This window comes from Nematolebias whitei, chromosome 12 (assembly GCF_014905685.2).
Source record: "Nematolebias whitei isolate Nwh7 chromosome 12, NemWhi1, whole genome shotgun sequence".
Taxonomy (NCBI): Eukaryota; Metazoa; Chordata; class Actinopteri; order Cyprinodontiformes; family Rivulidae; genus Nematolebias; species Nematolebias whitei.
The window spans coordinates 10,725,495-10,742,641 of NC_056509.1; the positions used below are offsets into that span (position 1 = coordinate 10,725,495).

The 17,147-nt window shown below is 40.0% G+C and overlaps 1 protein-coding gene across 1 annotated transcript in view; it reads right to left on the minus strand.

Annotated features, from left to right (window-relative positions):
* Positions 1-1,580: 1,580 nt before the first annotated feature.
* The window catches only part of tlr5a (toll-like receptor 5a), a 25,399-nt gene continuing 9,832 nt past the window's right edge, over positions 1,581-17,147 (minus strand). The window contains exons 4-6 of the mRNA XM_037686082.1: positions 7,495-7,554; positions 1,627-3,898; positions 1,581-1,585 (exon numbers count right to left, since the gene is read on the minus strand). Of these exons, the coding sequence (XP_037542010.1) occupies positions 1,581-1,585; positions 1,627-3,898; positions 7,495-7,554 (2,337 nt within the window). The remainder of the gene's footprint in view (positions 1,586-1,626; positions 3,899-7,494; positions 7,555-17,147) is intronic.

Here is a 17,147-nt window from a genome sequence, read left to right on the forward strand (position 1 = left end):
ACATTATCTAGGCTGAGAGATAAAAGATTAACTGGTCAACAAAATCCTTTACAGTTTAACTTACCTCCACCGTGCAGCTCCACTGTAGAAAAAGCAGCAAACTTTTAACAACAAAGTTTGTGACTGTCCTGTGGCCCCGACCTCGCTTTTCTTTAGTCCTCCTCACATCAGGCTGAGAACCTCCTATGAGGAGAACATTAACAGTGAACATTAGTGAAATGTTTAAGCTTCTGACTGGATGGATGAGCACATGTTTACAAGCTAAGCTTTATCTGTTACTGTCAATCTTTAGTTAGCTTCTGATTTTAGCTAGCTACATAGATAACCATAAAATAAATGTACACATTAATATCTTAAAAAGTTAGCGTTACATGGATCATAGTTTAATTCACTGCGATGTACGTGTTAAGCTGCAGTAACGTTAACAAATGTAAACTCACCAGCTGAAACACAGACACAGAGCCGTCCTCGGAGTTCTTTGATGAAGAGTCCAGTCGTGGAGACAATGAATCAGGACGTTCATGCTCTCTAACACTCACAGGCTGACTTTAATGCTGAGAGGAGGAGGATGAGGAGGAGGAGGGGGGAGGCTGCTGTCCTCGTCTCTCCTCGCAGAAAAACGGAGCAACTTTCTTCTCTCGTGTTGTCGAATGGCTTCGACAACACGCGCTGCACATGTGAACCTAGTCCGTGAGCGTCACCAGCACCATAGACATACATTATGCATAGATTAGGTACAGCAGCTCTATACAGCTCTGGGTGTAAACACGTAGTCTGTTTGTCATATGTCTGGTGTTTTACCTGCCTGCATGCTGAAACCACGTGACACGTTACAGCCAATACTGAAACTTGACACCGAAAGAACAGTGACGTTTCAATACATACACCAACAGTCCGGTCAGTGCCATAAAAGAACCTCGGTTCGGTATTCAGCCCTACCAGCAAAGTGTTTTTTCCCACTATGGGAGTGTGCTGCTTGTGGGACCCTGTCTGTTTGTGGCTCCTCGGACTGAAGAAGTCCTTTGGATGAAGGACAAAACGTCTCAGAAATAAAAGAAATCATCCAGATGACCTAACTGAACATTGCTGAACATTTGACCTTGATTTGACCTTACAGCTGGAATGTAAGATTACACAACCTGCCATCTAGTGGTGTTACAAATCTGAATAAAGTTTCGTTAAATTGTCTCGAGTGAATCAGAAGTTATGGTCTGGACAATCAAATATTTTGTTTTCACTTTGGCCTTGATTCGTGACCTTGACCTTGAATCAGAGTGATGAATAGTTTACGCGATTCTCCGTCTGGTGATGATACAGATGATACACATGTATGAAGTGTCATTAAATGATCTTGAGTGGATCTGAAGTTTTGGCCGGACAGGAGAAAGTTTACAGACGAACGGAGACGCTCGTCCTTCATCAGGCACATAATAAACAAAGAACAATCAGAACGTCTTTCAATAGTTGTGAGAAGAACTGTAATCAATACAAAACAATCAAAGCTTTCCTGTGACAACTTTTCAGTTTTTGTCACACTCCTTAAAAAACACAAACATTTGTTCAATACATTTTTTTAAAGGTCATTCTGGGGTCAAATTTAAAGCACACAAATGAGAAAAACTGTACCTTTAAGGAATTCCTTGGAGACGATACACAAAGTCTTCCTGCTGCCCCAGATGGCGTCTCTGATGTTTGAGAGATGGTCCTCACCAGGCAGGAAGTCTCTGGCCTCGAAACAACAGCAGAAGCAGTTTTCTTCTGAAAACTGGTTGTCAAGCTTCTTCAGCAGCGCAGCCTCCACCCACCTGTAGTCATTGCTGCTGAAGCAGAGGAAGACATCGTGCTGCAAGTCGTTCTCACCAGGTGTTGCCTTTGGGCCCTCAAGAACCCTGCTGACAATCTTTTTGTAGATGATGTATATGTGCCCTCGGAGGCGGGCGTAAAGAAGCCCACCGAGCGTGACGCTGAGGATGAGGATGGCAGATAAGATGAAAAGTGCAAAGCGGAGCTGCTGAACAGCCTTTTCGTCATCTTCCTGGCACAGTTCAAAGACCATGGAATACTCCAGCAGGGGAAGGTTGTGGACAGCAGCTGGGAATTCACATCTGTACTCCTGAACGGGGCTCAGGAAAGTGACGTTGGTTGAGTTCAGCCATGTCAGGAAGCCCTCCAGAGTACAGTCACAGAGGAAGCGGTTCTCTGCCAGGCCCAGGTATCTGAGAAATCGGAAAGTCGTGGGATCAGGGGAGGCTAGGAAGTTATTTGAAAGGTCAAGTATTTTCAGGCTGGCTGGAAAGACATCTCTCTGCAGATAGGTCAACACATTTGATGAAAGGTCGATGAGTACGACCGAGCGGAGACCTCTGAAGATCCCCTGAGGGAGAGCCATTAGTGAATTGAAGCTTATATTTAGTTGGTGCAGATTCTGGAGATGATCGAACACATTAAGGCATTTCCCCTGTTCCCACACGGTCTGCAGGGAGCTGCCATGAAGATCCAGTATTTCTAAACTAATATTATGAGGCATTTCAACCCCAGAGTTTATTGTGCACCACCTGATCATGTTACTGCCAAAAAACAGATACCGGAGATGCTTGAAGTTAGTTAAGACCACATAAACATCCTCCATGTTTGTTAACCTGTTCTCTGAAATATCTAGATAAATACTGTTCTCACCCATGCCAAAGCCTCTGCCAAATAAATTTAACCTATTGTCTCTGAATACAAGAACATTTAAACTAGGTAGCGGTGCGAGAAAACCAAGCTTCCGCAGCAAATTTCCAGTCAGATATAAATCTCGTAGATTGGGAAGACCACTGAAAGCATTGAACCCCAGTGCACCAATGTGGTTGTAAGACAAGTCCAGTACAAGGAGTTGTGTCAGACTGCTGAATGTGTAGGAGTAGACCTCTCCTAACAGATTGAATGACAAGTTGAGCATCTTTAAATGTCCCTGAAGACCACCAAAGGCGTTTCTTCTAATCTGGTTTATGTTGTTGTGCGAGACATCAATAATCATTACTTCCTTCAAAACACTGAAGACTCCACTCTCTAAAGCAAATATCAAATTCTTTGACAGATCTAAAATGATGACAGAACTGTTTCCAAGGCTTTGAAATGTGTTTTTATCTGGATCACGACTGTTGTTGTGAGAAAAGCCCTTTCCAAGAATTCCTTTGAATCTAAGGTGGCGTATTGGCGTCCCCTCTATGGCTCTGAAGAACTGCTTAGTTTGCTCCTCGTTCAACCCATTGCTCGAGAGGTCAAGGACGTCAAAGGCCATTCCTTTGAAAGGGTTTCCACATTTCTCCGCATCTGTGTTGGAAAGCTTGTTGGAGTTCAAGTTCAGCTCAGCAAAATATTTACCCCTGAAGCCAACAAGGTCCTCCTCACATATTTCTTCCACATAATTCAGTTTGAGGTTTAGACGAGTGAACTTAGTCAAATTCAGAAAGAACAGACCAGGTTTCAGTCTCTGGATCTTGTTTGCGTAAAGGTTGAGCTCTTCTAAAGACACAAGTGGCTTCAGATAGTTTTCTGACAGTACAGAGTCTGTCAAGTTGCAGTAGTACAACGAGAGGTTTCGTAAAATGAAGAGCCCTGCGAATGCTCTCGGCTCCAGTTTCAGATTTAGATTAAAGCCGAGCAACAACTCCCTCAGATTCTTCAGCCTGAGGAAAGAGTCGTTCCTGAGGATGAGCGTCACGCGTTGCGCTTCCAGGTTTAAATGTTGGAGCCCCTCCAGACCCCTCAGGGAGGTGCTGTTGATCTCACTGATGTGGTTTGCATCCAGATAGAGGTGAGTGATGTTGGGTGGCAGGGCTGGAACCCAGCGATGACTCTGAAAAGAGCAGAAAGCTATCTGCTGTGCCAAAACGCACGAGTAGCACACCTTCACCTGCAACAAAGAAGACTGCGTTATTTCTAAAAACAGGAGGGGAGCCGGGGAATCATTCAGTCATTTTTCCGGACGCAATACACTTGGACTCAACTGCAATTATTTTTTCCCTTTTGTGGATAAAAAAAAAAATAAATAGAGCTCTTCTTTCCTCTCTGACGTGTTGACATTTAACCTGTAAAAAAGTGAGTATAATTTTTATTTTTAAGTTGCTGCTAGTGTTTCACTGGAGTTATCATGGTAACCACACGCCTGTGTCTGTCACTCCCTGACATGAGAGGCAGATAGAAACACAGAGTAGAAAATAAGTCTCAAACAGGTAATATGTGAACACAATAGGGGTTTAACAATACAGCAATTTAAATCGATATATCAATTAAATGATTAACGATTCAATTATATTGTGGCAAAACTAAAACATCGATTCATATTGTCATCTTTAAAATACGCTTTAATTTTGAAATTCTCAAGGCACATCTGTGTCACCATTTCCGTGCTCGACTACGATCTGCAGCCGCCTCAGCAACATGGCAGATGAGGCAGAAAACACAGATAATGAAATTCACTCTCCTGATGGATTTAAATCAACACTGTGGAAATATTTTGGATTCCGACAGAAGGAAAGCTCAACAGACAAAACTCATGTCGTATGCAACAGGTGCCAGTGTGAGTTAAAATACTCAGGAAACACAACAAATTTGGCCGTTCACCTGAAGAAGAAACACAGCATTGATAGCCACGTTATTTAAGCTCAATATCTATTTTTGTTTCTTTATAACTGAAAGGTAATCAGGGCACTTTTAAGTTAACTGGTTTAAAAAATGCACTTAAACATGAGAAATGTGAGACTATACTGAACAGGTCATTTATTTTTATTTTTTCATTAATTAAGGAAGAATATTATTTTTATTTAAATGCCTGGTGCCTGTAATAACAGAAATAAAATGGTTAAATCATATTTGAATTGTTTTTGTAAACTTATTTATATGTAAATGAGATGGGCATTTGATATTACAATACATCGATCGCAGACTTGTGAATCGAACAGAATCAAAATCGTATCGTGACAGACTTTGTGATATCAAGAAAAATTGTATCGTCATACAGTCAAATCAATAAAATATTGTATTGTGGTAAAGCTGGTGATTTACACCCCTAGAACACAAAGTCCTTCTGAAAGGATTCCTGCGCTGCACGTGGCACCAGTGGGTGCTCGTCCAACATCAGCTTGCCTCAGTCTTGAAAGTTGAAGAATTAAGAAGTCCATTTTGAAGATGACATTCGGAGCTCAGATTTTGTGGAAGTCAGTGAGAGTTTGGATGTGTGCATGTTACACTTTCAAGGGAATTTGAAAGCAAAGTCTTCTAACAGTGAAAGAGACACTGGGTGAAAGAGGACACATACCAAGGATTTGATTCATCTAAACTCTCACTGACTTCCACCGAGCTCAAAGTTTTACCTTTAACACCTGGAAGTCCTTTTAACTTGGGACAGTCCCCCCCCCCATTATTTAACTGCATAAAAATCCATCCATCCATCCATCCACCATCTTTACCTGCTTCTTCGTTTTCAGGTCACTGATGTCCATATCCAGCAGTCACTGTGTGAGAGGTGGGGTACACTCTGGACAGGTCTCCAGTCCATCACAGGGACACCTGAACATGTCTCCAGTCCATCACAGGGACACCTGAACATGTCTCCAGTCCATCACAGGGCCACATAGAGACAAACAATCATTCACTCTCTCTCTCACCTAGGGACAATTTAGAGTTACCAATCAGTCTAACATGCATGTTTTTGGTCTGTGGGAGGAAACCAGAGTACCTGGAGAAAAACCATGCATGCATGGAGAGAACATGCAAACTCCACCCAGAAAGGCCCCTGCACCAGGATTTGAACCAGGGACCTGCTCGGTGAGAGGCAGCAGCTCTACCAGTTGTGCCACCATGCTGCCCTAAATTTGGGATTAAAAGTTGCAGTTAAGATTTTAAAATTTGAAACAAATCGGGCAAAAAAAAAAAAAAAAAAAGATTTTTAACCTTTGTGAGCCAAATAAAAACATGTTCATTGACTGTGCCAAAATAAATAATTAAAAACAGAAACAAAAATAAATGTGGCTGATTTTTCTTCATAAGGTCTTGCGAGAGTTAAAACTGGACCTTCATTAACTCATTGTGTCTCTGGTAAACACTGTAGAAACATGACATCCAGGCACTCCTGCCTCTTACAGTTCTGGAATTTATTCCGTTGTGTTTCTGTCCTTCTGTCTTATTAAGAGTGCTGTCTGGAAGTGAGATGTGTGGTTACCATGGTGACCTTAACAAGTAATTTGATCTTGGTTCTTTTTATACCTTTATACAGTTTATGCATCAAAATGTCACATTTTGTTTGATTAAACCATTAAAACGTTGTTGAGCTTCAGAGAAAAGAATCGATGGACGCTGGAGTTTCTGACTGGTACATTTCAGAATTACTTTAGAAATGTTTCTGTTTGCTTGGACACATTCTAAATTAATAATTTCCTGTAATTTATGTTAACTTTGATTTTCTGTTTTTTAAAAAAGAAGTGAAATTAAAGTGAAACATCCATCTAAGCTGGTGTTGGATGAAACGTCACAACTAGGCCTGTCGCAATAAACAATAAATCAATTAATTGAATGATAAATGAAATTTATCAACCTCATTTTCATTTATCGGCTTTATTGATTCTTCATTTATCTCTCTTTCTACTGAAGACACTGGATGAAAAAAGGCTCAACTCCGGTGCTTTTCAATGACCCCTCCCTTTCTCTTTAAAATCCATTTTAACGATCCAAAATTGCGTTTTTGGATCATTAAAAGCAGCTAAGCTGAGAAGCTAAGCTACAAGCTAAGCTAACAGGCAACCTTAGGAAAAAAAAACTCCATCTTGTCGAAGTTCCAAAATTCACGGTTGAAACCTGTGCCTTCATGTAAAATAGTTGTTTTTCTCGGAAAAAAGAAGCTGAGAACTTGTTTACTTATTTTTTATTAAAAGCTTTGTGTAAAAAATGTTATGCTAAAGAGCTCAAACCACACCGAACATCCGCCACTTTGAGAACCGAAAAAAGGACAAAAGAAAAAAGACAGCCCATATCACGTCAAGGGGCCTCCCTCTCATTTTTCTTAAAGAAAACGCTGCTCGCTCCCTCACTATCCATCCTTCGGTTCAAACTGTCTTGTACTGCCATCCAGTGGTCAAAAAAGGTACTAAACACAAAAAATAACCATTTCTTCTTAAATTTGACAATAATGCCTAATTATTGTCAAATTTCAAACATTATCGTTTATCACTATAATTTCTGAGAATTAATCACCCAGCAAAATTTGTTATCGTGACAGGCCTAGTTACGAACAAGTAAATAAAGAGCTCCAGGTTGGCACACGTGGAGAGAAGCTGAGCTCAGCTTCAAACCTAAACCTTGAACATTCTCTGGACAGAGTCCAGCTCTTCACTGCAGCTGCTTCACATTTATTCAGAGATGGATCTAGCTGTTACATCTACTAAACTTTCCTTAAACTCTAGTTGTCTCGTGTTTCAGTCTGAGGAAACAGGAAGGTGGACGTCAGACACGTACCTGCAGGTAAAAAGCTGTGCAGACCAGCAGGAGGAGGATGGGCCTCATTCTGTCCTTCACCTAACAGGAGAACAGACGGAGGAGAGATGGTCTGTTTGTTCTGGCAGCTTCATGGTTCACCGGAGCAGCCCAAGCTCAGCCCAGAGCGCAGTCAGATAACATTCAAATGAAAACTCATTAAAACCTGTTTGCTTTGGGTGATCACGAGAACAGGACTGTGTCATATTGTGGATTATTAATGCTGCAGCACCTGCCCCACAGAATAAATAACTGTTTGGTCATCTGAGATGTTTTAGAATGTTGCAACAGAAAATATATTTTGTGTAGAGGCCAAGCCAATGCTTTAAGCCACAGAGGTGATACACTGGGGTAGTGTTGATGCGCTGATTGTTACCTTGTCAGATGAATTTTTATCACTTTAGCAAAAGTCCAGAAACCACGTGGGGCAGACGAATCCATGATAACAACGACATCTCCAGATTTTAAACTCCGTTTCCTTTGATTCCACTTCTGCCTCTCTTGCAATAATGGCAGGTACTCCCTGATCCAACGTTTCCAAAACAAATCCGAGATATACTGAACTTATATCCAACGACGTTTCACATGCATATCAGAGGGTTCAAATAGCCCAGGTGATAAGGCAGGTTTTCCCTTTAACAGAAGATGATTTGGTGTGAGAGGCTCCAAGTCATTTGGATCGTTAGACAGCTTTGTAATTGGACGATCATTTAAAATGGCTTCTACCTCACACATAACAGTGTGAAGTCCATCGTCATCCAACGTCTGCTGTCACAAAACTGAGTTAAGGATGTGCCTTACAAAGTGTATCATGCACTCCCACACTCCACCATAATGAGATCCTGCTGGTGTATTAAAAATCCATTCAATTGCAGCTGAAATTAAAGCACCTTGAATTTGTTTCTGATCCAATGCACTGAGGGCCTGTCTCAACTCTCTTTCGGCTTCAACAAAATTGGTTCAGTTGTCTGACCTGATGGACAACTAGACCCCTCCTGCTGATGAACTGACGTATTGCATTGATACAGGCATCTGCCTCAAGTGAGAATGGATAGCTTGGATAGCAAGGAAGAAATTTCATCTTTGAATCTTTGCTGTTGACAATAGCATATAATGGCTAACTCAGCTTCCAACAGATCTTTGGGCATTAGAATGAGTTCTTCGGACCTTTTGGCTGACGACTGAGCTGTAACAAATATGTTTTCAGCCTGAGAAACCAGGCAAAGAAACTTTGAGCTTCCAAGACTGGAACAGTAAGCAGACAAAGTTCCATCTACAAACTGGATCCTATTTTGGATAATGGGCTGTTGAGAGTTGGAGGAAGGTTAAGCAAGGGAGCAATGCCAATGGAAGAAAAACATCCTCTTATTCTCTCCAAAGATCACCATACTTCCAGACTTATCCTTAAACATATCCATCAGTTATTGGGACACAGTGGACGAAACCATACTCTGTCAACTCTTAGGAGGAAGTACTGGATTACCAATGCAAATGCAGCTGTGAGGAAAATCATATCTGAATGCTGTTTTTGCAGACGCTTTAATGGGAGAGCTTTGGAGCAAAAGATGGCGGATCTTCCAAAAGAGAGAATTGTTCCTGATTTGCCTCCATTTATGAATGTTGGAGTGGATTATTTTGGACCTGTTGAAATCAAACAAGGCAGAAAAACATGCAAATGTTAAGGCGTGATATTCACCTGCATGACAAGTAGAGCAATACATTTGGAGATAGCAAATTCACCTGAGACAGATGCCTGTATCAATGCAATACGTCGGTTCATCAGCAGGAGGGGTCAAGTTGTCCATATCAGGTCAGACAACTGAACCAATTTTGTTGAAGCCGAAAGAGAGTTGAGACAGGCCCTCAGTGCATTGGATCAGAAACAAATTCAAGGTGCTTTAATTTCAGCTGGAATTGAATGGATTTTCAATCTACCAGCAGGATGGTGGTGTGGGAGTGCATGATACGCCTTGTAAGGCGCATCCTTAACTCAGTTTTGTGCCAGCAGACATTGGATGACGATGGACTTCGCACTGTTATGTGTGAGGTAGAAGCCATTTTAAATGATTGTCCAATTACAAAGCTGTCTGACGATCCAAATGACTTGGAGCCTCTCACCCAAATCATCTTCTTCTGTTAAAGGGAAAACCTGCCTTACCAACTGGGCTATTTGAACCCTCTGATATGTATGTGAAATGTCTTTGGAGACAAGTTCAGTAAGAGAGGCAGAAGTGGAATCAAAGGAAACGGAGTTTAAAATCTGGAGATGTCGTTGTTATCATGGATTCGTCTGCTCCACGTGGTTCCTGGACTCTTGCTAAAGTGATAAAAAATTTTCCCTGACAAAAGAGGCATGGTACATTCTGTCAAGCTGCAGACCAAGAACAACATTATTGAGAGACCTATTACCAAACTCTGTTTGATACAAGGGGTGCAAATTGATTCAAATTAGTTTGCATTTCTGTGTATCACTGATTTATTTATTTATTAATTTTTATTTTCACATTTGGCTCCTATTGTTGTTGTATAGAATTGTTATGTCTGCATGCCATACCAATTAGGGGCTGGTGTGTAGGAGCAGTTGATAAATGAACATTGTAGTGGACTAGGCCTCCGACCAAAACCTGCCTCTGAAGACCTTCATGGGACAGGAACTGTTATTTCATTGATTTGAATCCAGAAATACAAATTAGCTCATCCAGAGACTGTCTAATTGTATCCTGAAGTAATCAATTGAAAGAACACTCTCTTTTTTATATTATCATTACTATTTTACAATATCTTGATAATCAAAAGTGTGTTTAGTTCATACCATTTCTAAATGTTGAAGTGAACCACTCATTTTAAATCAACTGTGAAACAGTATTAATGATTTTTTAATCCTCGTTTAAATTAGAAATCAAGTTAAATGTCTATTTTACAAAGTAATTATGCATTTTTGATCTTCTGTCTGAAATGAGAAGTAGTGATCTCGGTCAAAAGTCGGAGACAGTCAAAAACAAGTTGTTAGAACGGGCTGTTGTGTTTTTAAAACTCTCAGATAGTAAATAAGAATACTGGCACCTGCAATGTTTCTCACTTCGCCAAAACATTTCTCTGTCTGTTCCTAAAATATTCTTACTGTTTTCTTGACTTGTAAAAACCCTCTGACATCACTAGAACCACACCCCTGTTGGTTGCTTCAACCAATCAGGACTTACTAAAGTGACCGGAAGCAGAACTCTTTAAAAGTCGACACTTCCTGGACCTATAGGCTTCTGAGGTTCTGTGGAGTAGTTCTGGAGTGAAGTTCTGTTCTGTTCTAAAGTTCTGGAGTTTTCCACTGCTGAGAGGAACTTCGGACTCAGTTTTCCAGTCTGATGGAATCATCCATCTCTACAGGAGTCACGGCGCCTCGCTGTGACTATCACCAGGCGAACGCCCTACAACTTCTGAGGAAGTTTGTTCTGTAGAACGGAGTATTTCACGACTTCTGCCGAGTCGCAGCGGCCTTGAGGAGACGCTGAAAGGTAGCGTGCCAGGGACCTCTTGACCGTAGTGGACCCATCCTCTGCCAAGGTAAAGAGTCGTCACGAGCTTCACGCGAAGTGTACCGCGGGCAAACTGCGTTGGAAAGGAGCGTGTTGTTCTGGTCTACAGACATACATCTTCCTTCAACATCTTCCTTTAAACTCCTCCATATTTCCCATCTTTAAAACTCTTCTATCTTGCCAGTAATTAATCCAGATGCCTTCAGAAATGTCTGTAGTTTTTATTAAGTAAAATGTGCCAAGTTTTATTAATCAGAACCAGATCAGTCTAATCAAGTGTACAATGTTTTGATGTTAAATTTTGATTCTGTTAATAAATGACCACATTTATTTTGATGGGTCAAAGAAAATTAACGTCTCATGCCACTGATTAAACCATCTACGCACAGTTCCTGTTAATTACAGTCACATGGCTGTAATTAGCTCGAAAGAGAGAACTCGTTATCTGAAATATAATTGTAGTGAAGCTACGAAGCTAACCTAGCCCTTAGAACACTACAATATATTTGTGAACGGGTATTAGGACACGTGGGTAATCAGCTGTCTATATAGTAAGAACCTTTCTTTGTGAGTTCAGGAGTTTCACCCGGAAGGGGGAAACAGTTTTTGACCGCTGAATACAAAAGATACTAGATGCTGTCAAAAGATGTAAGCATTGTGGAAATATGTATTGCCTTTAAATAGACACAGATGAAACGTAAAAAATAAATGGATTACCTGCAAACGAGCAAGGACAGCTCTAAATTTAATTCATCTGACAAGGTAACAATCAGCGCGTCAACAATACCCCAGTGTATCACCTCAGTGTCTTAAAGCATTGGCTTGGCCTATATATATATATATATATATATATATATATATATATATATATATATACAGTATATACATTTGTAGTGAACTAAGCCTCAGGTCAAATCCTGACCTTGAGGGCCTTCCTGGGACAAGAACTGTATTTCATTGATTTGAGTCCAGAAACACAAAATCAAGTCCATCCAGAGACTTTCTAAGTGTCCTGCACTGATCAATTGAAAGAACACTCTCTTTTTCTATTATCATTACTATCTTACAAATGTCTTGATAATCAAAGTGTGTTTAGTTCAAACCATTTTTAAATGTTGAAGTGAACTACTCATTTTAAATCAACTGTGAAACAGTATTAGTGATTTTTTAATCCTCATTCAAAGTAGAAATCAAGTTAGAATGTGTTACGGAGTAATTCATGCATTTTCTGATTTTCTGTCTGAAATGAGCAAGTGTAAGTTGGTCCAAGGTTGGAGGCAAGAAAACAAGTTGTTGGAACGAACTATCATGTTTTTATATCCTCTCAGACGTAAATAGAGAAGCTGGCACCTGTTTTCCCCCAACTCGCCTAAACATTTCTCTCGTCTGTCTCAAAAACATCTTCTGTCCGTTCCAAAACAATTTTTCTGTTTTTCTGACTTTTAATAACCTCTTACATCACTAAAACACACCCCTGTTTGGTCGATCGACCAATCAGGAACTTCCCAAATGAACCGGAAATAGAACTCTTTAAATGTCGGCACTTCCTAGTTCCAGCCAGTCGAGTGCGGTGGGAGAGCAGTTCAGTTCGGAGAGCAAACCGAACAGAAGAAGTGCTGGAGCGAACCGGAGGTTCAGACATGATCCGCAGTTCTTCCGAGTCTTGTGGGAATTATGAAATCTTCCACATCTGAGTGGAGCCTCTGACGGACTTACTCCTCTTGTGAGTCCACCAGTGGGTTGAACCTGTGTCGGACGGAATACCGGCACTACTTCGGACGATTCACAGCTGTTCCTACGGAGACGCTGAAAGGGTGCATTAAATGGAACTCCGTACCAGTGGAGACACCTTCTACAGGTAAAGAGTTGATTTACACTACCTAAGTGTACCGAGGAGGAAGCTGGGATCTTAACGGAGCGTGCCGTTCTGATACCGACACATAACAGCCCCTCATCCATCTTCTCTCTCAATTTTAACTCCTTTATCCCCCATCTTTAAACTCTTCTATCTTGCCAGTAATCATTCCAGATATTTTCAGAAATGTCTGTTGTGGAGCAGGAAAATCATGGCCGTATGGTTTTCCTGACTGTAAAGCTAATTAATTAAGCTGTTGTTGAAATCAATTTGCCAAATTAATGTAAATGTTTGATGTTAAACTTTGATTCTGTTAATAAATGACCGCATTCATGTAGTGGACTAAGCCTGATGTCAAAACTGACCAGATGGACAGAAACTGTCATTTCATTGATTTGAATCCAGAAATACAGTTTGACCCATCCTGAGACTTTCTGTCTTGAATTAATCAAGTGGAAAAGACAATTCTCTATGATCATTACTATTTTACAAATGTTTTGATAATCAAATTGTGTTAGTTCAAACAATGTTTACATGTTGAAGTGAACTACTCATTTTTATTTACTTAAACAGTAGTAATGATTTTTATTCCTCAATTCAAAGTGAAATCAAGTTAGAGTACATTACAGAGTAATGATTCAATTTCTTGATCGTCTGCTTTGAAAGTGAGCAAGTTTGTAAGTGTGTTAGAGTTCAGGTTTCGGTCAACTAAGAAGTTTATTGAAAAGAAATGTCATGTTTAACTTTTACAGCAAGATACTGAGTAGAGACGCCACTAAGACTGGTTTTCTCCAACAATCTTTCTGTCTGTTCTTAAACAATCTTAATCTCTATCCTTGACTTTCCATAACACCTTACATCACAAACCACACCTCTGTTCTGGTCCATCCACCAATCAAAAGGCTCTCAAATGAACCGGAAGTATAGCCCGTTAAAATGTGGCAACTTCCCAGTTCAACGGGGAGTTCAGAGAGTTTCAGAAGAGTTCCAGAAGAGTTCAAGAGTTGTGGAATCCAGAGTGCAGGGAGTTTGGGAGTCCGTGAATGCAACCGCAGGCATTCATGGATGCTGCTAAACCAAACAAGCTGAACCAGAGACGATTTTGGGAATTATAACTTCTGTTTGGATAACCTCACACGACTCCTAAGGTTTAGCTGCTCTCACGGAGACGCTGAAAAAAGTCAAAAGAAGAGCTCTACACCGACGCTGAAGCTATCGTCTGCAAGGTAAAAGTTCTATTTCGACCAAGCGTACCGTTGGCCAAGCTGATTTCAATGGAGCGTGCTGTTCTGGTTAAAACAGATAAAATCCCTCACACATCTCTCTCAGATAAACTTCATCTTTCCATCTTTAACTCTCCTATCTGCTAGAAAATTAATCCAGATGTTTTCATTAATGTCTGTGGTGTAACAACGGAAAACCATGGCCGTATGGTTTCCTGGTTGTAAAAGCTGATTAATTATGTTGTCGTTTTCATATTCTGCCAAATTAATGTAAATGTTTGATGTTAAACTTTGATTCTGTAAAATAAATGACCGCATTCATTTTGATGGGTCAAAGGAAAATGACGTCTCACGTTACATTTCATTAAATTCAATGCACGTTTTATCCAGTCCAGAAAGATGAGTGAACCCGTTTTAATTGATGAATATATCAGCATCTGTTCATCTATATATTGGTGGCCCGGAACGTGCTCATAAATGGACTGTGTAAACGTGTAATAATTGATTTTACATGTTGGCATGAAAAATAACAGATTGTTAGCTGTGTTGAACGCAGCGTGCAGAAGCTGCGCTTGGAGCAGACACTGCATGTTTACGCTGGAATGTTTTGAAGCTGAAATTGTGAGTCATATGTCTTTTTAAAGCTGAAATTGTACGCCTGTTATGTGTAACTAAAGCTGGGTTTGTGTGGAAACGCTTTATTCTGTTTAAAGACGGTCCAGACGCGGTTCTGGTACCGGCTCGGTTCTGAAAAAGTTTGAACGAGTTGTTTAAATAGCTAGAAAGACGTTTTTGAGACCGGGGCGCCGACTCCGTGCTGCTGGGAGCTTATTGATTACATCTTTTAACAGAAAAAAGTGCATTTTGACAGTTTAAAAGACAAAAAGTTGACGGACTTGTTCAGATAAATCTAACATGCTAGCTGGGGAAAACGCTGCGTGATTGGTTGAAAAAAACTGTGTGTAACGTTTTGATTGGCTGACAGACGTGTCAGTAGTGACTAACTCTGACGTGTCAGGTCGTGTTGCTCTGTCATTGGCGGATTCAGTCACGTGACCCGGAAATGAAAACTCGTTTTCATAGGAAATAAAATCTGCTTTTTAAAGTTCAAAAACGCTTTAAAAGTTGATTCTGATACGATGCTTTGTGTCTTCGAAGCATAATTGTTGAAATTTCGCCGCGTTTGAGTTTAAAATCCGTCATTAAATGATGTTTTTGAACAACGCTAGCGATGCTAATTTTAAGCTAACAGCTAACGACCGGGTGAGTGACGTGTCACGTCACTTCCTCCATGTCGGAAATGAGCTCGGTTGCAACCGAGAGCTTTGCTGTGCTTAAAATCACTAATTAAAACCTGCCACATGTCCCAGAAAACTCATGTTCATGCTAAGAAGTCGTGCTTGTTGAGAAAACGCCACGTTTACGCTTCAACCGTTCAGAAATGTTGATTTTAACCGAGTTTAGCCGAAGCTAACTTTAAGCTAAGCGGCTAAAAACAGGATGTCAACCGAACGTCACAGGAAGTCGTCATAGACTCCTGCTGGTAGAAAGCTAAACACTGCCCCCTCCTGGGAAACTTGAGATCACAGTTTCACTTCAGTTTTAGGTTTGAGTGAAATTAAACTTATTTCTTTCTGTAAGGCATTTTTGAGTTAATAAACGTTCCTCAAAGCTGAATAATCACTGTTATCTTGCATTTAAAAAGTAATTAAGGTATTTATGCAAAAAAAGGCATTTACCAGGACATTTTCATTCACTGAACTCCTCAAACAAGGAGGTACAAAATGAAAAATTAGAAACTTTTTAAAAGATACGGTTCAAATATTCACAGAGTTGAAAAGTTTACTCATTTGCTAAAAGATAATGCACGTTTAATTGCTAAATCACTAAATAAGAGTAAATATATCAGGAAAAAGAGACTTTTCTGATTTTATTTACCACCTAAACAATTACATCTCCTATTTAATTTTAAATAGAAGATTGGCAGGAGTAATAACAGTTTTTCTGAAGAAAGACTGATTAATCCTGACACATCATCAATTTTTCTTTTTCTTTTCACCACTTGGTTCTATGAGTAACTGTTAAATAGCAAATTTCTGGAACAGAACGGTTTAAAAAGTGTCTTTAAACTGATTTGCTGTGAGACTTTTTAGAAAAATTGCAGGTTTATTAAAAATTCAGTGCTTTAGAGTAAAATACACTAAAAGAGCTTGGTAATCTAGTATCTGTTAAGAAATAAGCACGTTGAGTAACACTGCAAAGAAGCATTTACTTGAATATTCATGAATTGGGGTAAAACCTACAGACAGGTGCTCACATTTGAATACGTTGACTTATAACAGTACTTTTGTGTAAACCCAAAGCTAAAATAGTGTGAAAACTCAATGACAACTTGAATACAAATATTTACCTGTAAAATAGCTGAAGCTTGCAACTGTTTTTAACAGATAAAGTGCTACACAGTGAAAAAACATGACAGGTGTGTTAGAGAAAGACTTTGATCCTTATGGGATGAAGGGCTGTTTAGAATATGCGTTGAAGCTGCTGACAGCACCCTTACATCCATATAGACAAGAACAGGCGGACAGCATGAACCCAAAAGAGTTAGTGGACAATCTGAAGGAGGTTGCAGAGAGTGTAACCTCTACAAAAATTTCAATGTCAAACTATGAAAAGCTGGCTAAAATTGCAATTTTGCTGAAAGAATCATTCTATGCAGTTGTTGAGAAAGCTGATTACCTTGCAATAAGGTTAGACAGTGAAAAAGAGGTGGTTCAGAAAATTGAAGAACACTTCCTTCAATTTAAAAGTGAACACGAAGTCCTCACAAAAAAACATTCTGAACAGATGCCTAGCCATCTGGTATTACCCAGAAGCCACCCTGACTCTTGTGTTTCAAGCCTGCCTCAGATACCCCTGAGGTCTGGCCTTTTCACTAATGGTTTCAAAAACACAAAGTTTGTTTTCTCAGTCATCCAGGTATATAACAACAAAAAAGGTTGAATCATGTCATCTGGACTTCGTTTT